The sequence below is a fragment of the Drosophila tropicalis genome, unplaced genomic scaffold, assembly GCF_018151085.1.
Source record: "Drosophila tropicalis isolate 14030-0801.00 unplaced genomic scaffold, ASM1815108v1 contig_859, whole genome shotgun sequence".
Taxonomy (NCBI): domain Eukaryota; kingdom Metazoa; phylum Arthropoda; class Insecta; order Diptera; family Drosophilidae; genus Drosophila; species Drosophila tropicalis.
The window spans coordinates 1,895,712-1,920,643 of NW_027173353.1; the positions used below are offsets into that span (position 1 = coordinate 1,895,712).

General features: G+C 39.5%; 7 protein-coding genes across 11 annotated transcripts; 1 reads left to right on the plus strand and 6 right to left on the minus strand.

Moving 5' to 3' along the window:
- Positions 1–809: 809 nt before the first annotated feature.
- On the minus strand, positions 810–6,906 carry LOC137583166 (uncharacterized). Its single transcript, XM_068298084.1, has 4 exons — positions 5,520–6,906; positions 3,969–4,066; positions 1,435–1,826; positions 810–1,368 (listed from the first exon to the last, which is right to left on the minus strand). Exons 1-4 carry the CDS (start codon positions 5,575–5,577, stop codon positions 1,251–1,253), a joined length of 666 nt encoding a protein of 221 aa, XP_068154185.1. The 5' UTR covers positions 5,578–6,906; the 3' UTR covers positions 810–1,250.
- Positions 6,907–6,930: 24 nt separating this feature from the next.
- Positions 6,931–11,205, minus strand: LOC137583162 (mitochondrial import inner membrane translocase subunit TIM44). Of its 4 annotated transcripts, none has more exons than XM_068298078.1 (4): positions 11,057–11,205; positions 8,418–8,501; positions 7,796–8,333; positions 6,931–7,739 (listed from the first exon to the last, which is right to left on the minus strand). In XM_068298078.1, exons 1-4 carry the CDS (start codon positions 11,141–11,143, stop codon positions 7,075–7,077), a joined length of 1,374 nt encoding a protein of 457 aa, XP_068154179.1. In that variant the 5' UTR covers positions 11,144–11,205; the 3' UTR covers positions 6,931–7,074. The 4 variants fall into 4 exon arrangements, with proteins under 4 accessions (XP_068154179.1, XP_068154180.1, XP_068154177.1 ...); XM_068298079.1 differs by lacking the exon at positions 11,057–11,205 and adding an exon at positions 8,636–9,041; XM_068298076.1 differs by having other exon boundaries at positions 7,796–8,501; positions 11,057–11,204.
- Positions 9,060–12,778, plus strand: nanos. 2 transcript variants are annotated; one of them, XM_068298082.1, is made up of 4 exons: positions 9,060–9,395; positions 9,473–9,908; positions 10,037–10,434; positions 10,487–12,778. In XM_068298082.1, the coding sequence occupies exons 1-4, from the start codon at positions 9,339–9,341 to the stop codon at positions 10,757–10,759; spliced, it is 1,164 nt and encodes a 387-aa protein (XP_068154183.1). In that variant the 5' UTR covers positions 9,060–9,338; the 3' UTR covers positions 10,760–12,778. The 2 variants fall into 2 exon arrangements, with proteins under 2 accessions (XP_068154183.1, XP_068154184.1); XM_068298083.1 differs by having other exon boundaries at positions 9,061–9,395; positions 10,496–12,778.
- On the minus strand, positions 11,589–13,711 carry Nsun5 (Nop2/Sun-like domain containing protein 5). Its single transcript, XM_068298080.1, has 4 exons — positions 13,565–13,711; positions 13,247–13,496; positions 12,245–12,742; positions 11,589–12,178 (listed from the first exon to the last, which is right to left on the minus strand). The coding sequence occupies exons 1-4, from the start codon at positions 13,685–13,687 to the stop codon at positions 11,748–11,750; spliced, it is 1,302 nt and encodes a 433-aa protein (XP_068154181.1). The 5' UTR covers positions 13,688–13,711; the 3' UTR covers positions 11,589–11,747.
- Positions 12,767–13,253, minus strand: LOC137583167 (uncharacterized). Its single transcript, XM_068298085.1, has one exon. It carries the CDS (start codon positions 13,196–13,198, stop codon positions 12,830–12,832), a length of 369 nt encoding a protein of 122 aa, XP_068154186.1. The 5' UTR covers positions 13,199–13,253; the 3' UTR covers positions 12,767–12,829.
- A 471-nt stretch (positions 13,712–14,182) lies between the features above and the next one.
- LOC137582872 (protein Skeletor, isoforms D/E-like) lies at positions 14,183–16,561 on the minus strand. Its single transcript, XM_068297604.1, has one exon. The coding sequence runs from the start codon at positions 16,559–16,561 to the stop codon at positions 14,450–14,452; it is 2,112 nt and encodes a 703-aa protein (XP_068153705.1). The 3' UTR covers positions 14,183–14,449.
- On the minus strand, positions 16,351–24,212 carry Skel (DM13 and DOMON_DOH domain-containing protein skeletor). Its single transcript, XM_068297603.1, has 8 exons — positions 23,754–24,212; positions 20,409–20,912; positions 20,075–20,334; positions 19,100–19,199; positions 17,333–18,121; positions 17,078–17,271; positions 16,625–17,017; positions 16,351–16,491 (listed from the first exon to the last, which is right to left on the minus strand). The coding sequence occupies exons 1-8, from the start codon at positions 23,815–23,817 to the stop codon at positions 16,450–16,452; spliced, it is 2,346 nt and encodes a 781-aa protein (XP_068153704.1). The 5' UTR covers positions 23,818–24,212; the 3' UTR covers positions 16,351–16,449.
- Between the last annotated feature and the right edge of the window lie 720 nt (positions 24,213–24,932).

Below are 24,932 nucleotides of genomic sequence, written 5' to 3' on the forward strand. Positions count from 1 at the left end.
CTGTCACAGCAGCCAAATCCCTAGGGGGTGGGATAGTCGACCGCAAAAAGCGTGCCTGAAACTGGCTTCAGCTCTTGCCACATCGCTGTGTAATTGTAGTAGGTACATCGTACTATATAATGCCACCAAGGTAATCTTCTCGTAAATTCATAACGTGCCCTTCACTCCGCAGGACAACAGTGCACTTTTTTTTAGCTTCTAGAGTAAAACCCGATACTTATTTCAAATCAAGATTAGCTAAACGGTAGCCGGGACAATGGCATTTATGAATATACAATTTCAATTTATGGGTTAGATCTAATCTTCGATTGGAATAGGATAATAAAGGTCTTATTTAAATATCACACTTTAGTCTGCAAGTGGAAACTGGATTTGTTTAAACTTAGTAACAATTTATACCATTTAAAATCCATGGCCAAATACAATTTATCTCTGCTTTGAGTTTAGAATAAGTGATAAATATTTTGTAGGAAAGATTGTTTATAAATCGTTCACCTTTCCAATAATTATAATTACATTTGTGGTCTCTACAGTGCAAATTTTCAAATTCGGCGCGTTGTTAAAAAAAAATATGGGGAAAAGTCGATAGGCAACCCGAGCAAAAGTCGATGAGTTGTTGGCTATCGGGACAAATCATCGATAACGGAACAAGTGTCGTTTTATCGGTTATATGAGAAAACTATCGGTTATTCGATAAATTTAAAAACAACCCGCACAAAAGTATGCAACACATTTTGCCTTTCGTTTCATATTTTCTAAAGTTTAAATTTAGTCGTGTTTGCAATTTATAATGAGAAGCAGAAAATAAGTTTATCTTTCATTTTAATAATATATTTTTCATAATACTTGGCACCATTCAAATGTCAAATCTTGGCTCTTTTCATACAAAAAAAAGAATCTCTAGAGCAATATCACAGAAACTTAAAAACTAAATTGGCTTTGTCAATTACACATCTAGTTGTAGACTAAAATATACATTATATATATGTAATATGACCTTTTGTTGTGGGGTTAGTGTGCATTATGTAGTTAATTGGGAATGCACTTGAAACCGACAGATCAGCTCAGGTAGCTGATGATCGTGTCTGGAATTGTGTAAAATTTATGGCATTCATTAGATGAACTCATTCAGGCAATCCAAATGCGCTAAATCAACGCTTTTGTCAAGTGCAATTCTAAGTGAACTTAAGCGTAATTGTATCTCCTTCGCCATGTCACTGCCATCTGCTCCCCTTTCCTACTCCTACCCACTACGCACGCGTCGTTGTCGGTGTTGTTGTTGGGGCGTACACGTGATAATCGGTATCGTCAATACCTTCTTCATCCACATCTCGATTGACCAGTCTCTCGCGCATACCATATCGTTGTCTGAAAGCGATGAAATTATTATTCAATTAGCAATTTTTCCAACTTGCTAAGTAAAATAAAACTCACTCTAAATGCGAACGCCAAATAACCAAACCAGCGTACAGGCCAACCGATGCCAAGGCCAAGACCACCAGAATAATGCTGAGCAGCAAGTGGCTTTCGCTAATTGCAGTAGAATCAACGTCCAGAGGTGTCATTTCAATATTCTCCGCCGTAAAGCTCTCAGTTTCTAGTTCCTTAAGCCCATGACCCTTGAAGCGCTCTTCCATCTCCTCGGAATCCTTGCTTTCATCACTATCTTCGTCACCGGATTCCAAAATTTCGACATCATATTTATAGTTTTGGGCCAGCACCAAATTCGTGGCAGTATTCAATTGATCCTCATCGCGATGTGGATAGGCATGTGCTGGTTGCAATTCAGTTGAACTGGAAGCAATATCTGAAACCGAGTCAATATCCTGTAACAGAAATAAAAAAATACAATTTCGAATTGCAATTAGTCACGTAATGAGAAAGCAACGGCCAAACCGTTATTACTTATTAACTAACACAACGCATGTCATCGATAACCGCTTTTTATAATTATATTTAGTTTGGCACGTGATTGTAGAAATACTCGAATGTATTTGTACATATTTAATTACCTATGTATATACATATGTATAAGTATTATAGATTTTACACATTCTCCAACGTGGGCCAGTGGCGTAGTAACGGGGGGGGTTTTGGGGATAAAACCCCCCCGAAAATTGGTTCATTTCTTATAAAATTGATTCAGCCAAATCAATATCTTTGATCCTAAAACATGTTAACCCCCCCAAAAAATTTTCTGGCTACGCCACTGACGTGGGCGATGCTAAATTAGATGATTGTTTGTGGAGGCTTTTCGATGATCTTTTGGCTTACAATATAAGCCCATAACGAATTAAGAACTATATACATAGATGAGTCAGATAATTTTGTGAAATTGCTAATTGCATTACGCATGGTGCGAACGAAAAGTACCTACTTATACAGTGAAACTAACCTATGGTGATATAAGTTTTGTTAAAAAACTTGCGCTTTCAAGCAGTTTTTACGGTGCATTTCTTTTTACTGTGAAGCATGGAATACCAAGGGAAACACCCAAGATTAGGGAAGACCCCAGAAATTAAAGATAAGAAAAGAATAAGAAGAAGAAACCCGTTCTACTAGCTCTTGATATACTTTTGAGTTTCGTTAAGAGTAAAGTAACTAACTAAAATAACTCCTTAATCCAAATAAATCTCACAAAAAAGTATCAGAAATTTCAATTTTAAATAACTATTTTTTCAGACTTCAACTTGAAATAATATTAACTATAAATTAAGTAATTGAAAAGTATATAAACTCATTTTTTGAAACGATTTGGATTCTTCGAATTGACCGATCGTTCTCAGTGCATTTGTTGATAAACAAAAAAAAACAAACAATGGAGATTATTATAATCTTTAACGGTCAATTACTGTTTGTCTTGAATTTAAAGTTGTTTAATTTTTTATATAAGTATTTAAAAACGGATTAATAACCCACATCTGCCACTAATCAGCATTTTGTTAAGCAAACAGTTGTTGTAAAATGGCTTAAATGGAATGAAAAACATTTAGCTTTCATTATTATTATAATTATTATTATTATTATTATTGTTTACTCATCTTATCCGAAGCAGACAACGAGAGCAAGGTCAGAAACTTGAATTGCATAATGCCCAGTATACATAGTATTTTCTGGAAATGCAAATAAGCTTTAGTGAAATCTGATTTGTAAACCTTTTGACTGGGACTCTAATTTGAACTGATCTCAACTGATCTTAACTGAACTCAAATGAACTAAACCGTGTAGCACATATGTATGTACATATATAGTATTTCTGAAAGGCATTTTAGTAATTAAATAAAGCTACCTTTTCGCTTTTGTCTAATTGGAGACAAATCAGATCTCGAGCGTATGGAATCTCGGCATTGAGAAGTCACAATTTGAGAAATTATTCAGAACTCCAACTGACTCATCGTACCACCCATCGTATAACCCAATCTGATCACTTAAAACCTCCCCCTCCAACCAGTTGTTGTTGTTGTCTATCTCTCTCAGTTATAATACCATTTTTTTTTATGGAATTTCGTGACTAAGCTGCTTAAAAACCCTCGCTTGGGGTTTCTTTTTTCATTTTCATTTTTTATTTTGTTAATTTTTTATGCAAATGTTTTAGGGGGCATACTACGAAAATTTTATTGCGTGAGTTTGGTAGCCTTAAAAGGTAAAACTCTGCGCGTGTCTTTCTTGCGTTTTTGCATTTAATCAAAGTGAAAATAAATAAATTTGAAAATTTCCGGTTCTGTTTTAAAAATAAACGAAAAACTGCATTTTGACGACGCCAGACAACGGATCGTTTCGAAGTGATGAGGCGGGGTAAGCTGAGGTGAAGATGGTGTGAGGTGGTGCGGTTCAGAAACTTGACTTTCGTCTTGTCTTGGACTGTTGTTGGCTCATATTTCATTACTTAGTGCGTCAGAGTTGTCAAGCCGGGCTTTGTCCGTTGTCCCAGTTTGGTTTACCCTTCTCTTTGAAAGTACATTACTTACCTCCTTCAACTTCTCGACAGCTGTTTTATTCGCAACGGCATTCAAATCACTTAACTCCGTATCAATTTTATCCAAATCCTTAAGGGGATTGGCATGAGCTACAAGAAAGAAAGAGATAGAGGGGAAAGGAACGAGAATAACAAAATTAAGCCAATTAAGCAGAAATTTTAGTCTTGCTACATAAATTCGCTGGAAAGATCAGATTTCCATACAAATATTTGTTTAAGTATTTTCAACTACCACCTAAAAAACAAAAGGGGAAGCGCTCAACAAAAGGCCAATGACAATATTTAACTTCTAGCGATAAGTTTAATTAATTCTTTCACGGAATCTGTGAAACTCAGACAACTGAAAAGTCTGTGCTGGCTGTAGAGACTTTTATCAGACTAAACAAACCGAGAAACCAGTTCATCAGATACAGATACAGATACAAAGATATATACATATACACATACATACCTACATATACATATACTAGATGCTTGGCCAAACACTAAACACATTTCTAATGCCAAAAGCTTATTGCCATGCGTCGCACATAAAAATTGATATTTTTTCTGTTTTTGTTTTTTTCGTTGTCAGCCAAAAATTCCATTTCAGCTTTAAGGTTGTCCTATAAACCCCCGCGACATTAAGTCATTGCCTGTTGTCTTGCATTTCATTGCAATTTGACATTCAATAAGTCAGTCAAGATTCATTCACTACGTGTTGACAGGGAGAAAGAGATTGGGGAGACCAAACACTAAGCCTGGCAACAAAAGACAGGTATTAGAAGCCACTGACATGTGCCAAAAGTTTTGCTTATCAGAGAAATAAAAACCCGCACACGCAGTGATATCAAATTTAATCATATCTTTGACATTGCTTTTGGTGACCAAAATCTTATCGGTTGAAGGTCTGAATTCGTACAAATGAAGATAGATGGATACATTTATACAATATGTTGGCACATCTTATGCGAACCTTGGGCTGTCATTATAGAAAACAGATATTTATGCGTCATAAACTTGGCTAACAAACCGGACAGGTCCATCTGGACTCCTCGCTGACCGGGCCAGGTCCAAGCCAGGCCACTTAACACTTAAACAGTTAAGGCAAAAGGTAAGGGTAAACTGCCTATCCAAGTGGTTGTCTGTCCATCAGTCAGTCAGTCTCTCTTGGTCTTCTCCAGCTGCGTTCGAAACTAGTTTCCCCCGCCATCAGTGGTAATGTTTCTACGTAGAAAAATAAATATTGAGACGCGGCTTTGCTTTGCTTTTGTACCCTGTACTTAAATGAATTAATAAAGGAATATCAAAGTCTTCGAAATTGAAAGCAAAGGAAACTCCTAGGATCTGTTCTAGATATTTCTAGTAGACTGACCTATTAAAAGACGTAGTTTCCACTTTTTATGCCGCTCCCATAAAAACCTACTCTAATCTGTCTCTCACTATACATGATGCTGATTTGTGTGTGTTTTAGGTCGTCTATGTATCTATTCAAAAGTTGTTGTTGTTGTCATTGAATTGGTTTATAGATGTCATAGCTGTTGTTTTTATTGTAGATACTTACTGCAAATAACCAGAAGCAGCATAAAGCCAAAGATTTGTAAAGTTTTGCTAGTACGCATTTTTACAGAAATAATTTTCCTTTGCTTATCACAATTATCACTGCTCTCCTTATCACTAGCGGAAATTTAAACTTTAATGTCGACTACTTCGTCAGTAGATGCCTTATATATTTGATGAATAAGCGTTGGGAATTTACTGTCACTTCGGAATTCTAAAAAAGTTAGCGGCTTTATGGTACAACAACCAGACGATCCGCTTGGCACTTGCGTTTGCGACGAGCTTTGCTTTCAGACTGAACTGAGTCAATGGCGCACACCGCGAAGTAAGTTATCCGAAAAGCTTTGCGGTTGGTTAAGAATAAACAAAAGTCAAACAATGTGATTTAACTATAACAATTAATTACAGGAATGTAAAAGTAATTGGTTAATTTACAGTCTTCCTCATTAGTAAGTTATGTAATTTTAAATACAATTTGGAATAGTTACACAAAGAACAATATAATTTTGAAATCGTTTGGAAGTGCCGCACTCGTTACCAACAGTTTGTTAACTGGTTCTGTTGAAGCTTTTTCGTTGAACTCTTATACAAATTCTCTGTTAACAATATGTCGTTGGCTAAAACAAAAACCAATGCCGTATTTCAACAATTTTGAATATAACAGTTAAACAATTTGTGTTTACAATTTGACTGATTTTTCCATGTTGGGGGGTTTACATTTTCAAAAAATTGTTGCTGTTTTTTAAAATTATTAGTTTATTTTGAATTGCGTGTAGCATTTTGGATTGTAGTCATCGTAAATGTATGTAAATGAGTGATTTTGTTTTTATTGTAGGCCAGTGTCTTAATTCTTGTGTATGTGTGTGTACAGTAAATTTGCCATGGCCCTAACTTCGCTCTAACAATTTACGTATTTACAAATCGATCTTAGGTTTTTATCTAAACACCAACTTTATACTCAACAATTTATCTTAAGTGATACTAATTATGTTTATAGATAGATACATGTTTTTGCATTCAAAGCTTCAACATTTAAATTTGGGCCAAAACTCAAGAACCGGCCACAAAACACCAAAATTGCCATGCCAAAAAGCGAGCACCGCCTTATCCGTGTCATATGCAGACACATATACTCACAGCTTACAAAGTAGGTAAAAATATACAACGTATAGTATATATGTACATAAACATAGATGACGGATGGAACGATGTGCGTTTGGAATTGGGCATGGCGATGAGTAACCTGGCAACCGAATAAGCGAATCCTCAGTGGAAGTCAGCCAGACAGTCTTAGCTGCTGCATCACAGATGAGCAAGAGAAACCGACCAGCAGCTTCGCTTCGGACTGACACCGCACTGTGGATGCGCCACCACTAGTATGTGACTAGCAATTGATAAAAACTTTCAAGAATAAGTAGCGTGAGGCAGCGAAACTTTCTGTACACAACGGAAAAACCTACGCAAGGGTCGAGAATCGTTGGGTGGATTGTATGCGTGTGTATATGTGTGTGAGGTGAAAAACTTAAACATACATTGCTTCAATTGGTATGCAGGGCGATCTAAACGAATTGTTCTTGGCTGTTGGCCGATAGCTCCATCAGACGCCATGCAGCCTTGGGATTTAGTTCGTTCCGATCGCGACACAATACCCACACATAATGCACTCGCATCACTTTCTCCGGATCGCCTTCGACCACTTGGGCTTTCTGGTCGCGTACACACATTATCTGCTGGGCCTGGAAAGTGATAATCAGCACAGGTCCTTGTTCCATAACCTTGCCCATGGCCAATTCAATATTCTCAATATCGAGAATTTTTGAGTCTAAATATAGGCCGGTCTTTTTCGCATTCAATATGGGCGTGGAAATGATGCTGTATGTGCTCTCAAAACACCAATCCTTGAGGATATCCAAATCGCCACGTACAATCGCCTCCAATATATTTGGTATGATGTCCGTTTCGCAATCGTGTAAAAATTCCTTTTGATCGAAGTTTGGATCGATTTTCACCAGCTCCGTCATCGTTTCGGACAATTCTGTCTTGGAAAAGATGCCGCCCATCACATCCGACACCTTTTCGGTGAGGAGGCGGGATGCGCGTATCACTGGATTCTCCGACTCATCGTATTTAAGTTTCCAGTCCATTACTTTGTTCACGTACGTATTGTTGTTCTTGAAGTTCTCCCACGACTGATAAAACTTGGAGTCCTTATGCAGCTCCATGCCTGCGTTTAAAAATTAGTAAAATTGAGTTAACTTTTTTTGCTGGATTGCCACTTACCAGTCGCTTCTGTATTTGCTTCCACCACTCGGTCACTGTCCGTCATATCGACCTGAACTCGCTTTCGCAGCTTCGCTGGCGCCCGATACACTCGATTATCTATACTCGTCGTGTCCATTTCCTTTTTAATCAATTTCGTTGTGTCCGAAATGGCTTGGAATGCACCGGACTGCCCCAGTTTGCCGCCCGTGTCTGATATGGTATCGCTTACTCCCTTGGCAGTCTTTGACAGCTCTTCGCTTACCTTTTTGGCCAAATCCGATTTGGACGCATCGTCGATAACATCGCCCACCTTCTCCTTGATGGCTCCTAATTGCTCCTTTAGCAAGCTAGATGACTTTTGAGCTTCGGATTCCACTATATTAAACTTTTGCCGCGCTGATTTCAGGGCATCTGACTGCTCCAGCTTTTGAGCCTCTTCCCGGAACTTTTTAATGCTCTCCTTCATCTCTTTGTTTTTGTCCATTTCCGTTCGTACATTGTCAATGAATTGTGAGAAGAACCCGGGCCTGCGTCCAGGCGTGCTGTAATAGCGTTGCTGCGGGTTGGAGAGGCATTGTTGGTGCAGTTGATGAGGATGATGAGGGTCAAGCCGAATTAGCCAAAGAAGACGCAGGCTTACCGGCTGCTGCTGGGGCACGTTATACGTCGCATATTGGCACGTAAAGAGGCAGGCTCGCTCTCTCGCAAAGGCAGCCAATTTGTACTGAAATAGACAAGATGGAAACAAGTGAGTGGCCGGGCCGAAATTTAACCTCTAAGCTAATGCAAACACAAGCACGTGAATTCCCATCTGTAAACCCATCGAAGTCTGTGCAGTGCATGCATGAATGAACATACCATTGTAAGGATTTTACAAGTGAAGAGGATATTTCTTCGGTCTTTTGCTGCAGTCGTTTGCCTGAAAAACTCGCGTCAGAAGCTTTGAAATTTATATAATTCCTTTGCTGCTTGCTGCTCGCTCTTGGACCACGCACGTCAGCCACGGTCAGCTGTTCGCGGAGTATATGTGTAGTGCTGGTAGGCGGCCGCTTTTTTTAGTGGTGGTTAAGGCATGTGGCTGTGAGCGCGCAATTCGAATTCGAGTAATTGTAGTTCGTGTCTATTGATGGGGGCTGTAGCGTTATTTATAATGTGCGGGATTATGTCAACAACAAGTGAGCTGTATTTTTTGTCTCGTTTTTATTTACTAAGTGAAAAAAAGTTGCCAGCCTGCTCAGGAATTTTGCAAAGCAACTGTCTGGCAACACCCGAAGGGAACGAAACCCAAACCGTTGCTCGGCATTATTGCCGAAGTTCATTTCAATTCCGTAACTTAAGTAGCTGTCAATCAGTTGGTCAGATTTCTTGGAATTTTGTGTCTGCAATTTGGCGTCCTTGAAATTAAGTTTTGTAAATTTGTGTTTAACCCAAAGAAGTAACGCTAATACTTCAAAAACTCCCCCAATCCCATTTCCACTTGATTTTGAGGAGCGCTTTTACAAATTGCGCAGCACAAAGCCAGACGCGCAGTAACGGGACTTTTTAGAAATTTCTCTTTGCAATGTTTCGCAGCAGTAGCAGCAGCCTGGAAGGCAACGCAGCCGCAACAACAACAAGCGTAAGTTAACCGCCATTACAAAATTTCCCAATTCGGGGAAATCTATTTTTTTTTCTTATATTTTTAAAATTTTTCAGGACAATTTTGGCGCTTCAGCGACGGGTTTTAATGGTGGTGCTGGAGGTAATCTCAACTTGTTGGGCCTACAAGACATTTATTTGGACACGGTCGGTGGTAATATGCCACTTGTACCGACACCACCGCCCACACCTCTAACCCCTGAGTCTCCAGCCCCATTCGGTTCGCAGGCTGCAACCCAGTTTCCCTTGCTGACAGATAATGCCAATGTTAATGCGATGAATGCTGCCACTGCAGCCAACACACTGATATTCCAACGCCAATATCATTACCATTTACTGATTCAACAGCAACAACAACAATTGGCCTTGGCGCAGCATCAGTTGGCCCTTGCTGCTTCGGCAGCAGCGGCCAATGCTGCAACGAATCATCAGCAGAAAGACGAAATTGCGCGCTCTTTAAAGATATTCGCTCAGCTGACAACTAACTCGGCAGGTGAGTGTGAGTGGGAAAGAAGATGTTGGTGCGAAAAGAAAGAAAAAATAAACCGTTACTTCAGTACAGTCTACAGAAACTTGACGGCACCAAGGTCAATGACTTCTTTCTTTTCTTTTTTATTACAGAACATGCCGCTGGTTCTATGCAGGATGTAATGCAAGAATTTGCATTGAATGGATATGTCAGCGATGATATAAATCGCTTTCAATCCGTTCAGTCTCCCCAATTACAACAGCGGCATTTGACGCCCACCTTTACAGCTGCATCAGGCAGTGCCGGAGCCAATATGGCTGCTGCCACAGCAAATACATTTCCTATGACAACTGCCAATTGGCTATACAACTACCGTGAGCAGTTGAACAGTGTGTGGCGCAACATGTCCTATATGCCAGCAGCTACAATGGCTGCCGTGCATAACCAGATGAATGCCGTACAGGGTGCTTTTAGTGTTCCTATTCAACTGGCGGAGCCGATGCGTAATCCCAATTCTACCAAGATGAACAAGCGATACAAAGGCAAAGAGGTAAGCAAAAGCCATACATACATGAATGTCCTGAATTGAAGACACTGATAAGCCCTTACAGATTAGCCGCCATTGCGTCTTCTGTGAGAACAACAATGAACCCGAGGCAGTGATTTACAGTCATACTGTGCGCGATAGTTTTAATCGTGTGCTATGCCCCAAATTGCGCACTTATGTGTGTCCCATATGTGGGGCATCAGGTGATTCTGCGCACACCATTAAATACTGCCCAAAAAAACCCATTATAACCATGGAAGATGCCATCAAAGCGGAGTCCTTTCGTCTGGCCAAAAGCAGCTACTACAATCAACAAATGAAAGTATAAGAAGCAATCTAGAGCAAAGTGAGACCACGACTCCGGCAGTCTCATCTCGATTACTTCCATCTGAAATCACTTTTTTGTTTTTTTTTTTTTAATTTCAAAGACCTATACTTGCGCCTTTTAGCGCCTGGCGCGTTCTACTTGATCAAGTTTTCGAAACTTGTCTAATCAAGTCAATCGGAGTGAATTGATTCAGTTCACTTATCTTTAAATTTCATATAGTATAAATATATATGTACGTGTTTACCTCGTCTATTTTGGGTAAGAAACTATGTAATATTTTGATCGAGGAATACTTACAATATCGTAATACTTGTATAGTCGTTGTGGCCTATTCAAACATCTTATAATCCGGAAACATTTTGGTGTACAAAATTTCGCCAACATATTTTTATTTTTTGAAACAATAAGTCAAAAAAAAATTTCCAATGGCCTGTTTATATATATCTCAGTGATGTATTGAACAATGATATAATTTCTGTAATACTATTTATATATATGCACATATCTAAATATGTATATATATAAATGATTTTTTTTTAGTATTTAATTTAATATTTTTTTCCGAAAAGAACACTTTGAATTTGTAATTTAGTTTGAAATTTTGCTAAAGGAAAGAGCAAAGAACACTTTCGAAGGCAACAAATTCTTTGTACAAGTTTTTAAATATTTGACATTCGTTATCAAGAACCAAACAATCTAACAAAAATGTTGATTAACCAATCAGATTTTTTTTTAATTCGTGTATATTTTGATAATATACAACTTTTATTCTATTTATTTAATAATTTTCATCCAATCTCATTCCAAGTATATAAATCAAAAATGTTCATTTTATTAAATTAAGTTCATTTTGTATTTTTTTTTTTTTTTATTTAAAGGCAAAATTATGCATTAAACTGAAATTGAAAAAATGCAATCGATAAAAAAAGATTGAAATAAAGATATAATTTTCAAATCTTATCTAGAAAATGTGTTATATGTGAAATTCTTAATCTTCATCGCCTTCACGACGTTTTTCGAAAAGGGCCAAAAAGATGCCATCTGTAAGATCTGAATCGGGTCGACAATATAAACATTTTTTGCCAATGTTAGCAATCTCACTATCACCAACACTTTGCCACTTGTTGCGCAGTGCCTTCTTGCCGCTAAGCAATTTAAAGGATGGATTCACTTGCAGACAGTATTGGACTACTTTCTCGTTCTCCTCCTGCCACAAGGAGCATGTGCAGTAGGCAATACGTTTAACATTGGGAAAAGCCCTCATGGCATGGGAAAGAATCTTGACCTGTAGTCCGGCTAATTTAAACAAACGATCATCATCCTTCTGCTCATCAACGACACTGATGCGATTTTGCATGCCATTGCCAGAGCAGCTGGGATCGACGAGTATATACTCAACATCAGGACAAGAATTGGAATCTAAAGAAAGAATGCATAAATCAATGAATAAATTGGGTTCTAATGGTAATTTCAAGTTCAGCTTACCCATGGTCAAAGCATCACCCAAGATAGGAGTTACTATCTTACAGCCAGCCGCGTCTGTTATGTTACACAATGTTTTGTATCGGTCCCCTGACTGTTCCACTGCATAAATGCGTCCCTTGTTTTCCATTACATTGCACAAGTGCACTGTTTTCATGCCCGGAGCAGCACACATATCCAGTACTGTTGAACCAGGTGGCGGGTCTAGCAACTCGGCCGCCAGGCATGTGCCCTTGCTTTGCAAAATAAACTTCTTGGAGACTACAAAATCCTGGGAGGCCCAATAGTAAGCAGTTTTCGGGTGGAATATTAAAACAGTTGAAACATTTAAATCTGTCATAAACTCATCCTCTTCCAATGACCTAATGGCTACTAAGAAATCGGCATAACTTGCATCCGCTGGCAGCTCCTTGCGGCGCCAATTCTCACTGGCCAAGTATTCCAATGCATCAGCGATGCTGAGCAGATTCGTGTTGATGCGCACATAACGAGGTTTGAAAACTACAATGAAATAAAAGATTTCGGTTTAACAGAGTCTCTGGGAAATTTGTCATTTTATTCTTGTTTCTCTGATCTTAGATAACTAAATTATTGTTCCTTCTTAGACTCATCCTGCTTTTCTTCCAATGGCGGAGGATCTTTTTCACGAAAGGCTTTAAAAACATACATTGCGACTATGGCATTGGCGACCAGAACGGCCGTCAGCACTGAATAACAATTCACCTCGAAAACTGTCAAGTTCGGAAAAGATTCTTGTAGCCAATTTTGTACACCGTAGAATCCAAGGAACGGCAGTGTGAACATTAACACACTGTAAGCAAGCAGCCAGAGGAATACCTCAAAGCTGTTGTCCAAACCTTGTTCCTGGGAACTAGCCACACAAGTGTCTGCTATTTCATGTTGGCTTTTTGACAAGGATTTTTCGGCTTGCTGTTTCTTATTTTTGTTTTTGCCCATAGTGTATTTGACAATTACTCTTCTAACCAGCTAATACTGTAAACCTGCCTTCTTCCTTGGTGAGTGCTCCAGTAAGGGCCTGCTGCAGTTTCTCCTTGAAGCGGCGCACTGTCTGTACGGGTTTGCTATCGCCGTTTAGCTGCTTACGTCCAAAAATTAGCTCAGTCACTAGAACTTTTGCAAGCGACGGGTCCAAATTGGGATTCTCTGTCAGTAGACCCGTGTCCTCAATGGCCTGGTCTACGGCACCCCGATTATCGCTGTAATGTTTCAGAACCGCTTGCAGACTTCGAACACGCTACATGATGTAGATAGAGATAGAATAAACATATCGCTTATTTCACACTTGTGGTTTGTTCAGCTTACCGCATGCCTTTCCTCGAATATCAAAGATTTTATTGACTTTTGCTTCTCCAATGCAGTTCTCAATATTTTTGCTGTGGCCCGGTATTGGGTTGGAACTTTTACAGAATGATTAAATTTACTCATAATGCGTCACGTGTGTTTGAATTAGTGCTGGGAAATTAATAGAACCAGTGCTGTTAGTTTAGCAATTTAGTAGATCTAGCCATTATTAAAAAAGCCAAAATTCTAGCATATGTAAAAAGTTGCTAAACACTGTTTTTAATGCTTGCTATAAATATTAAAAAAAATACATTTGTTTGTTTAAAATCAAAACATGAATGAATTAGCAAACATTTTTACAATTCTCACACATATTTGATTTATAAATATATTTTGAAAAGAAAAATATAGCTCAAATAGCAACAGTGTCCAAGTTCGGCGTCACTGAATGGAACTAGTGAGCAGCGATATATCGATACAAATTTTAAGACATCGATAAGTCGAGTTTGCTTTTCGATTAACGAAAATTTTATACATTTGACATGACCGTTACATATTTTTACTTCTGTCGGAAATTCAAAAAGTATATTGCAGAATCTACAAGATATTTTTCTCTGCAAAGATTTTAAAGTAAATTGCTACATTTCATGTTGGTTTTATTTCGATCGACAACTACTAAAATGCATTTTAAACATAAGTACATATGGTATGATTTTAACTTACATTAGCTAATATATTGAAAAACACACATTTAAAGAAGCCTACAGACTAATTGTAAAATACAGAATTTAATTGATGATGATGTGATTATATGTAGAGATGGTGACGGTGAGTTCACTTTGATTATCAGTTAGTTACTCGCTCGCTGGCTTACTGACTTATATGCTATTTGAATAATTGAGCTATTCACGTGCCTCTGTTAATGTTGTCGGATGTGAGCAAATGCAACTTGGTCGAAATGGGTCGCAGTGATGATGACGATGAATGAGTGGTCCTTCCGCTAACGCTAGTGGTACTACTGGTGCTGGTGCTAGTGCTGCTGCTGCCTATGGTTCGGCTAAAGGGCACTGGATTAGAATATTCTGTCACTGGCTGTCCTGCTTTCTCTGTGGTTAAAAACTCTTCGGGCAACTCTCCACGATAGGCCCCGAATTGCGGTGTTGTCCGTATTAACTGCTCCAATGGCGAGATGCCATAGTGTGTGTGGCGCAGTAGCTCCGTATCGCGGGCATCCAACTTTGGTGGTAAAACTAGACTACTATCGACTACGGATTTGCCATCGAACGTGTATACGGCTCCGCTGGGCAGGCTGGCATGAGGAATTTTACGATTATCTGGCGGGAGGTAATATGTGTCGATACGTTCTGCAGCCGCGGCTACTTTATCATCCGTTTCCATGTCATCTCCAATTGCAGAATCCTTTCCGAGTAGATCTTCTTCGTCTTCAAATAGGCTAGAAATTTCATCATCATACTCGAGTGATGACACTCTCTGTGTAGATGAAGATGTTGGTACTTTTACAGTGCTTGGCGTCTCATCTTGGACATCTATTTCAAGACGGTCCGCCAATTCATCCTCTGTCTCGTCACCAAATAGTTCCTCAAGTGTGGGTTTTCGTAATTCGGCTGCTGAAGGCAAAGCATGCTCCAATGCCGAAGAGGGTAATCTTAGCGCTGAGGCGGTGGCGTCTCCTATCTTCTCCTGTTGGCCCACCTGTTTTATAATTACACCTGTGCTATTGGTGCTATCCAAGGGTGAAGGAATGAACATAGGTTCAAAACTCTGCGGTTCGCCACCCTGCTGGGCAGTAAGGAAAAGCGTATCTGTCTCCATGACTTCATCGATTTCTGTGCCGGGGTCTTCGCGTCTATGAGCCACTTGTTTGATTACCTCCGGCGGCAGCTGGACACCATCATTGCGCATAATTGGACGAAAACCGCTCTCAACAACAACGGAATCGGGTTTGAACCCAAGATTCATAGCCGGCTGCATACTGGCAATATCCTGCAATGATGGTTCACTTTGCAAAGGTCGTTTTATAATCAGGGGCAACGCTGTTGTTGTTGTTGTTAGTGGTGACTTGACTTCTGAATTAGAATGAGACTTGGAGTAGCTGGTACTCTGCAGAGAGCCCTGAGGTTCCAAGTCCACATAGGGAACTGGTACTGGGACAGGCTTAGGTTTTCTTTCTCGATCGGCCATATCTGTCTTACGTTGACCCGCGGATCCCAGTTCTGTGGGTTGGCCAAGCAGCAGCACCGATGCGGCTATGGGTTGAATGGGAAAGGGTTTCTCCTTGAGGAAAGGCTTCAGCAAACTGGGAACTGGTTTGCGATAGTGATTGACTATCAACGAGGACGACGGAAGAATGGGCCCCGGTACAATGGGATGGCGTACGTTCGGATGTGGATGTTGCTGGGGCAGAATTGGGCGCGTGGCGGGTACCTTCTTGATGGGTCCAGGATAGGGACGACGACCTGGTAGCTTTACCGGGTGAAAGATGGGGGCATTTTGGGGCGGGCGCAAATAGTCGGAAAGTCCAATCGTTTTCTGAGCAAGCTGGGCTGGAAGATTGCTAGTTAGATTGTGATTGTGATGTTGGTGATGATGGTGCAATGCATAAGTGAAATGTGGATGGTGCAAGTGGGGGCGATTTAAGCGCAAATGAGAATTTAGATTGGTATCAAGCGGTGCTGCGAATATGGGTAGTTTCGGATGAATGGATGATGAGGATGATGCGGATGCGGATGCAAGTGATTTATGCGAATGTGTTTCGCCATGCAAAATCTCTGGAGTTGGCCTGGCGTTGGCCAGCAGTGGTTTAGTCGGTATGCGAGAGCCATTGTTGTTGTTGTTGCGGTTGATCTGGTTATCTTTTGGACCTGGACTCGACTGCGATTGGTTCCTTAGTATGCTCTCCTCGAGAGCCTCAGCAGCGCGGATGCCATCTGAAATCAGTTTGGTTATTTCCGAAGATTTTGTTATTTCAAAACTCAGTTTAGGCGGTGTTCCATTCATATTGTGATTCTTAATCAAATCGGTTTGGTGCTTCAATAAAAAACTATTATCGTTGGGGCTGACCTTGGTTTCGTGGCGTATCGTTTCGGCGGCATAGTTCTCGTTGACGGGCGCCGGCTCAGCTCCAGCCAGGCGTACCTCATGCCGCTCGGAAGCAGCTGCGGCATTGTCGCCATCGCACGAGTCGTGCACATGGATCTTCCAGCCCAGGTAGCGATGTGTAAAGCAATGATAGTAAACTGTATCCGGTGTATTCCGATCCGGTGTCCAACTAATCACACCCGGCTCACCGGCATCACATTTGAGGGTCAGAGTACGCTGGTAAGCTCCAAAGGATTGATAATCATCTGCCGGTGGTCCTTCAACATCGGGTGTCCAGTTACAGAGACGACCGACCCCGGTTGGAGTCACCTGTCCCGAACGAGATCGATGCACACCGGCAAAGATGCGAACGGCCTACAACAAAGCAAATGGAGTATTTCAAAACCTTTATCATTGGACCAGTGTCCGCCTTACCTTCTTCTCTTCTTCACGTTTATGCTCGTAGCCACCGACGGGATCGTCGCTAATGTAGAATGGATGATATTTGGCTGGTATATCGGGATTGTTGCCACCCTCCACCACAAAGGTGTAGGTCTTGCCGCGCACAACATGAAGCTCGGGAATGAGCAGACCATTGATGTACCACGAAATACCCCAACCGACGTGACCTGCGGCGATGGGAAAATTATTAATTGTTTATGTCTATGCCAAACATCATACAAAACTTACCTGTGATGGCTGGATAACCATGCTTGCCTCCAGTTGGACCCATCTGAGCATAGAATACTCCATCTTCGGGTTCATGGCATTGGATTGCTGGAATGTCCCAGGCGCCATCGCTGTTAACTGGTTTTGGTGTTGGCACAGGACGACGTTGGGTGATTATAGCCGTCTCTTGACGTTTCTGGGGAGCCGGCTGAGGGTTTCGATGCAAGGCTTGGGGACGATTATCATAGAATTCCTCTTCGGGCTCAGCAGAACTGGGACGTCCTGCCGGTGGATATCCTGCACCACCAGTAGAGCTCTGCTGCTGCGGAGCATCATCCTCATCTTCAGCCGAATTACCACTCGACTTGGCACCCTCTGGCAGTGGGCAATTCCATTTGGGTTGGCGACCAAACTCAATCTGATGCAAATGCTTATTATAGAACGAATGGAACGAGACCTCACGATAATCATTGAGTGGCCCAATAGCCCAGACCACAGATTCCGGTTCGTTCACAGAAATGGGCAAGTCAAGGCGATCAGTGGCGGCCAGAGATCGCTGATAGGTGACAATAGAGTAGCCATTCACCATGGCAGCATTGAGCAAACGTATCGAATTAGTCTTCTCTGCTATTTTGGTATCCGGACAAGCACCTCTTCCACCCGAGCATTGAGCTTTGCCATCCAAAAAGTAGTCCTGGGCAAAACCATTTCCAGTCTCGGGATCCACCCAGGCAACAACAGCATCGGCTCCTATCATCTGGCTAATGTTCTTGTTTGGCGAGATGCCAAAGGACATGTAGTTATTGGGTTCTGCGATGGAGGCGGGCCAAAGGAGACGCATGAGGAGGAGAATGAAGTTATAGAAGGAATGCAGTAAACAGAAATTCCACATACAGTAATCAACGAAAGTTGCTCGACCCATTTCTAGACATGTTAACCCCAAAATGGGTGGTGACTAAACGGGTTAGCATAGCATTTTTTTTTCAGATGAAGAATGTGTGCCGGTGCCAGGCCGAACCAGCCCCAACCAGCCTCCGCCAGTGGCTGTTGGCATTCTTAGCGGTTAGCAAGCAAATTGGCAGCGACAAACGCGTGCTCTTAGATGGCCATGCCTAAGATGCCCATGCACCATGATTGTTGGAGATGATTGCAGCAGAAGATGGTACAGCAGCCGGCACACATTGTCCGTAATTGCGCTCTTGGTCTGCGAGTTGCGCAATAAACCAGTCGTCATCATAATTCGCAACTTGTTATTCTGCTAACGATGCCGATGCTGATCGGTCAATTTGGCTGCTAACTGGATTTTAAAGCAAGTGTCTCTGATTGTGGTGTGTGTGTGTGTGTCTCTCTCTACTCCTTTATTATTATTATAAACTGTATTCGATAAAATGTCAAAGCATTATAAATCAATACTTAATCCACCGATCATTGCACCCAACTCAAATTTGAAGTCTTTCTAAATGACTATAGAACTTGTTCCCTCAACTAAGTAAACCAAGTTGCCCAAGATTATGTTTTTCAAGACTAACCAAAAGACTATGTAACTTCATTTTAAAACTATTCTACATAGTAGATCAAAAAGATGATGAAATTTCTAAGTATATCCCTTGTTAATATCGTTAACTTCCCCAACAATTTACTAATTAACTTTCTGGTCTTGATCAATTAGTAAATTAAGATTTGACATTAATTTTAGTTAACACCTTCATCCAAAATCACACATTTGCACAACGCTAAGTGGACTTAGTAGACGGAATCCGCACAAAATTAGCGTTTTGAGGAACTTACCCAGTTTGGCCACCAATTGCACCACAATACTCTCACCGGCCACTGCCCAGCGTACCTCAAAAGCCAGATCATCGTAGAGCACCTCACAGTTAAGTTTGGACTGAAAAACAATTGTTGTTTGGGGGGAGTTGGTTTTTGAAAATTGGATAAGGTGTTGTATTTGGAAAGGGTATATGTTAGTGTGTGTGTGTGTGAGTGGGTGTGAGTGTGTTTGTATGTGGGTGTATTTGTGATAGGGGTTAATTATATATTTAGCCAAAAAGTACAATTTTATTTTTGTAATACCCAAAATGTTGAAATTTTTTCTGTTTTGCTGTAATCGAAAATTTTGCCTTTAGTTGGAAAAATAATTTTTTTTTTTTTTTATTTGTATGAAGCATATACAAAATGAAAATGTTCTATTTAGTTTGTTTTTTTCTCAAAATTTATTGGAACCAAAGTATGTAGATTGTTAGTATTATTCAGGATAGTTGTATGTTTCATGTGTGTGTATGTTTGTGTGTGTGTGTGTGAAAGGATTGCTTATTGGATTTTGTGTATGGTTTCTTTTTGTGGCAGGATATCGTATTAGGATTGGGATTTCATTGGGAATTGTTTTTTGTTTTTTTTGAGGGGCCCCGTTGAAGAATATTTGCACACATTTCATTTTGTATAGACTCAATATGAATAAAGAGCAATAAAAAGCAATTTTCAAAGACAACAAAACACAAAACTCAAACGAGATTACAAACAAAATTATATTTAAATTCGAAGAAAATTCGCAATTCATTCTTACTGTCTAAATAGTAGTGATATCAGAGAGAAAGAGAGATAAATATTTGTTGTGGCTTAGTTTCGATTTAGTCCAGCACACGAAATAAATAATAATTTTTCTTTTTTTTTTTTTTTGTTTTTGCTTTTTGTGTTACACAATATATAAATAGAAATGATTTAGCGTTGTAGTTCGCTTAGAATATGATTTAGCGGCTTCTTTACCTGTGGACTAATGCCCAGCATTTTCAATGAGGGTGGCACATTTAGATCAGCCGGCAGGCTAACGTGTCCGAAATCAACAGTGAAGGCCTCACACCAAACACCAAAATGCCCAATATCAAAAATGGTCAAATCCTCTGGCAATGTGAGCACAATTGTTTTGCGATCATAACGACGCAATGGATTCTCTTTGCCATTCTCATCGGGAATGCGTAGGCCTTCGGGTGTTGGACGTTGACCACGACCCACCCAGAATTTGGCATCTATTTAAGTCAGACAGAGAGAGAGAAAGATGCTAGATAGTATGGAGATGATTACTTTTGTCTGGTATACCCACCTGGTGCCTGGCCATCGTAACTGAAATTTGGCACCAACAATGTCTGAGCATCCACTATGACAATGTTATCCGAAGACACACCATGTACACCTCTCAGGGCGTTAATCTTTTGGGGACGTGGAAAATCCAAATTACTGGGTATGGAGACATCACCAAAATTAACAGCGAACTCGTCGCACCACACTGAAAACCATTTAATGTCTCGCAATGTCTTGCCCTCCGGCAGCGAGAGAGTCACATCCTTGTTCCGATAGCGACGTGTCAGTGATGCAGTGCCACCGCGTTCGTCCCTCAGGCGTAAGCCACCCTCGTTGCTCGGCTTGCCTGTGCTACCCACATAGAAATAGGCAGCCGGGGCTTCACCGTCGTAGTTGAATTTCTTAATAAAAATCGTGCGCGAATCGACGGCATAGACATCGCCGGAAACACCGTGATGCAGACGTGTCAGTGAGCCAATCTTGGTGCCATAATATGGATACGCTGCCTGGCAATGTGACTGCAGTGCTGTGGGAGAGTCAACGGGTGAGTGAGCAAATAGCATGTACCAAAAACAATAACAAAAACAAAAGACTTAGGCAACAAACTTGACTGACTCATTGTCAGAGGCAAGATCAAGTAATAAAATGAGAAACAAATCTCCAAGCACCACTTAAGTAGCCCCCAAGCCACTTAATTATTTATTCGCATACAATTTACATACACTCGAAAACAAAATCAACAACAACAATAACAAAGAAGAAGAAAAAAAATACAATCACATCACGTCATATTCTTTCGATGATTTCCAAAATCTAATCATTACGAAAAATGTTGATCAGAACTTTAGTTTTCAGCTCTTTTTTGAACAAACAGGAAGTTTATTTCGGACGGAAAACCAAATTGTGCTTAATAAACACAAAGAACACATCTGGTCCAAATAAAAATACAATAACAATTAAAAGTTTCTGAAGCATGTAATCCAAAAAAAAACCAAAATAAACAAAGGCTAACATCAAATGTGACAATGCTTTTTTCTCTATACAAAAAAAAAAAAGATAAGCTGATCAACATTTAAAAAGAATTAAGCAAATCCAAATACTCTGCATTTGCCATTCTAAACAAACTGGTTTGTTTTTTTTCTAAACTCCATTTTTGGTGCCAAAATGCGTCAAATTTTGCTCTCCTTTTTTAGCTTCATAATTATGTGATTTGATTTACAATCAATAAAAAAGCATTCAACGGTTCTCATCCATTATTATTTAATAAGGTCATATTAATATCTGTCAGCATCTAGATCAAGTTAAGTCATGGATTGTGGTTAAAATAGATTTGAACAGTTCCAGCTAAGAAAGAGAAGTCATTACAAATAAAGGTATCTTTTTGCTGTCTTTTTTAAGCCGTTTTTTCAATAGAATAAATTTGTTTGTTGTGTTTATTGAATTGAATTTGTCTTTGTCCAGTTAACTTGAATAAGTCTCTCTATTCTCCTTGATCTTCGCCTTTTTTCGTGAAGCAATAAAACAAAATTAGTAATTTAAAAAAGGAAAAGGCAGGAAAGGGTTTTAATAAGAAAACAAATCTTTTCTATTAAGAAGACTTTTCATAAGTGTCCGTTTGAGATATTTTTTATAATTTTTAAGAGCATTAAATACATGAATACATTCGAAAGCCCAAAACGAGTCATTCGGTTTTTGAAAGATCTAATAATTCTCTTAACCCATTTGAATAAGTTCATAGAACAAAGTATTTGATATTCGGAAAAAGAAATAAAGTTATATCTTAGTTTTGGCTTTACACAATTCAAAGAAAGTAGGACTCTAAAATCTGGATTGCCCTTAACATTTATTTAATAGAATTTCGGTGTTTTATCTTAGAAGCAAAAAAAAAGGTTTAAAATATTACTGTCTTATATGTTCTATAGGCACCTACAACGACAGACAGACAGACAATGGTATAAAGTCTTGGTTGAAGTCGAAGTCATCTTCTTGCTGGCATTGAAATTATCTAACAAATTTAATAACATCCTCTAAAGAGGATTCAAAATAACTACCGAGAATATGAATCTAGTTTTAGATATACTTAAGAGAGGAAAACGTCTGACGATCTTCAACTCATAAACTAATTCATGCTATTCTTTATATTCACATCCACTGAAAAATCCCTTGGGCGTTATTATTTCAATTTTTATAGATTATTTAAAGTAAGCAAAAAAAAACAAAACAAAAAAGTTCAATTGGCCACTACTTCACCTTCGCCACTACAAACAAATAAAAATAAAGCAAATTTGTTCAAATTCAATTAATTTTTTTATTTTTTATTAGTTTTTTTTTTTATGCAGAGGCCATAAACACGTTTAGGCGGCTGCCATGGCCTGCAATTTTTCGGGCTATGTGTGTTGGCCATGGCTGTTGCTGCTCCAAATATTGGACAACGAGTCTTTCTTGTCTACGGATACGCGTATTCATTTAGTTGGACAATTATATATATATACACACATACACATACAATATGTGTATTACAAAGATTTGCCAAACGTTTTTATAAAAGAATTTCCGTTTGCCGGCTGTGTTGGCGTTTTGAATTGAACAAATGTTCCCAGCTGATTTAACTAACCAAGTAAATAAATTGTGATGGCATGCAAAATGCCAAAGGTGTAATTAAAAGCTAACAGATTCAACAGGCAATGTCTGTATCGACAATCGTGTGTCTTATTAATGGTGATCGGGCTAAAAGTCATTAGGTGAAGCGAACTGGTTGGCAAATCAATACGATACGACTAGATGGCTAAATAGATGGATTGATAGACTGATAGCTGGCTATAGTGAAGCCTAGATGTGTGTGTTTTTTGCAAAAAAATCTTCAACCTACAGACCTACTTTCACAGTGCCAAGGAAAAACGAAACGAAACAACCAACTGACGATACGGACAAACAGATTTTCCATTCCACTTTTTTATATCATCAAGGAAACAGCTGCAGTCGGTTCAAAAAAAAAAAATTTATGCTAATCTGTAATGGAAATGCTAATGCAGTCAGTCAGTCGACTAGTCAGTCAGTCAGTCAGTTGGTCAGTTCAACGTTGGATAGTTCAACGGTCAGAGCAAATCATAAACTGCTGAATATTCATTTGGCTTACTCCACATTCAACATTAACAAAAGATGATATATATTCGGTGTGTCATTGAACGCGCGGGGGACTCATATTGTTGCCACTAATCTAGTTTCTAGTTTTTGTTGTTGTTGTTGCTGTTGTTGTTGGTTTTTTCGTCTTTATCTCGTCTCTATTTTGGCCCCTTCGATTTGCATCACAATGGGCCGCCCAGACTCATAAATCTTGGCCAAGTTAAGGTTTTCTACTGGTACTTACAGCATAAAGCGGCCAATAGGCCAAATAGCAGCAGCCAAGGTTTATCCTTCAATGGCAGCGACATTGCTGGCAAATTTACTTAGCTATACAGAGATATATCTTTGTCTATCTCTATTAGGACACTAGTGAGATGATCAACAACTACACTACACCGAAAATCACCCGCAACACACGGCACACACTCTCCAAAGCACAAACACGCGTCTCGCAATTGCAATACAATGATATTTGGTTTAAAAGTATTTCAATGGTTGAATTTTTGTCTTGTGGGTGTTTTGTGTTTTTTTTTTTTTTGTTTTTCTTAACGCTTTCAACCAAACGCACCGACTACCAAAACCGCACTGAACGACAATAAAGCTGCGTCTGCGCCTTGTGCCCAAGAGTTGGAAGAGTTGAAAACTTTGACGTCGACGCCAGCTGCGCATTGGGTCTGGTTTTTCAGTTTGTTTGCTGTTTGGACTTGTTGTTGTTGCTATGGCTTTTGGCTTATAAGTGTTCAATTGTTGTTGTTGCTGTTGCTGCTGCTGTTTCTATTGCTTGAAGCCCGTCTCATCAGCGTCGGCAATAATTATCATCATAGTCACAGCCGCCGACGCCGCCGTCGCCGTCGCAGCGGCAGCAGCACCCAAAGAGTCATTAAATGTTATGCTAAAATTTTTTTTCTTTTCTTGTTTTTTGCACATCTTTTTACCTACATATGTGGTTTATATACATATATATCTTTGGTAATATTTGCGTAGCTCTGGACAAGATGTATGTATGTATATAAATGAACTATTAAACTATCCAATGGTAGTTCCAAGTTCTAAGCAATCATCTATAATTTGTTTATAATTTTGGCTATTTTTAAGCTTGATACGATAGTTAATAATTTGTATCTATTTTTATAACTTTTTGTTTATTAAAGTCCATAGAATGTAAATGTAGGAGAGGGCAAAGAAAGAACATGTCCTCACAGCCTTAATGATCTTAGGCAATAATATCTTTAGAAATTTCTTGGTGATCTTCAACAAAAATATCCCCACAAGTTTCATTATCAGAGATTAAACCACAAAAAACCAATAAAAGCACAATTTTAGCCAAAATAAGGTCAGGTAACTGAGAGAAACATGTTTCATTTACTGGACTACTTAAAAAGTACTAGCTGATATCACAATAAGATAAGTAATGAGCATTTGG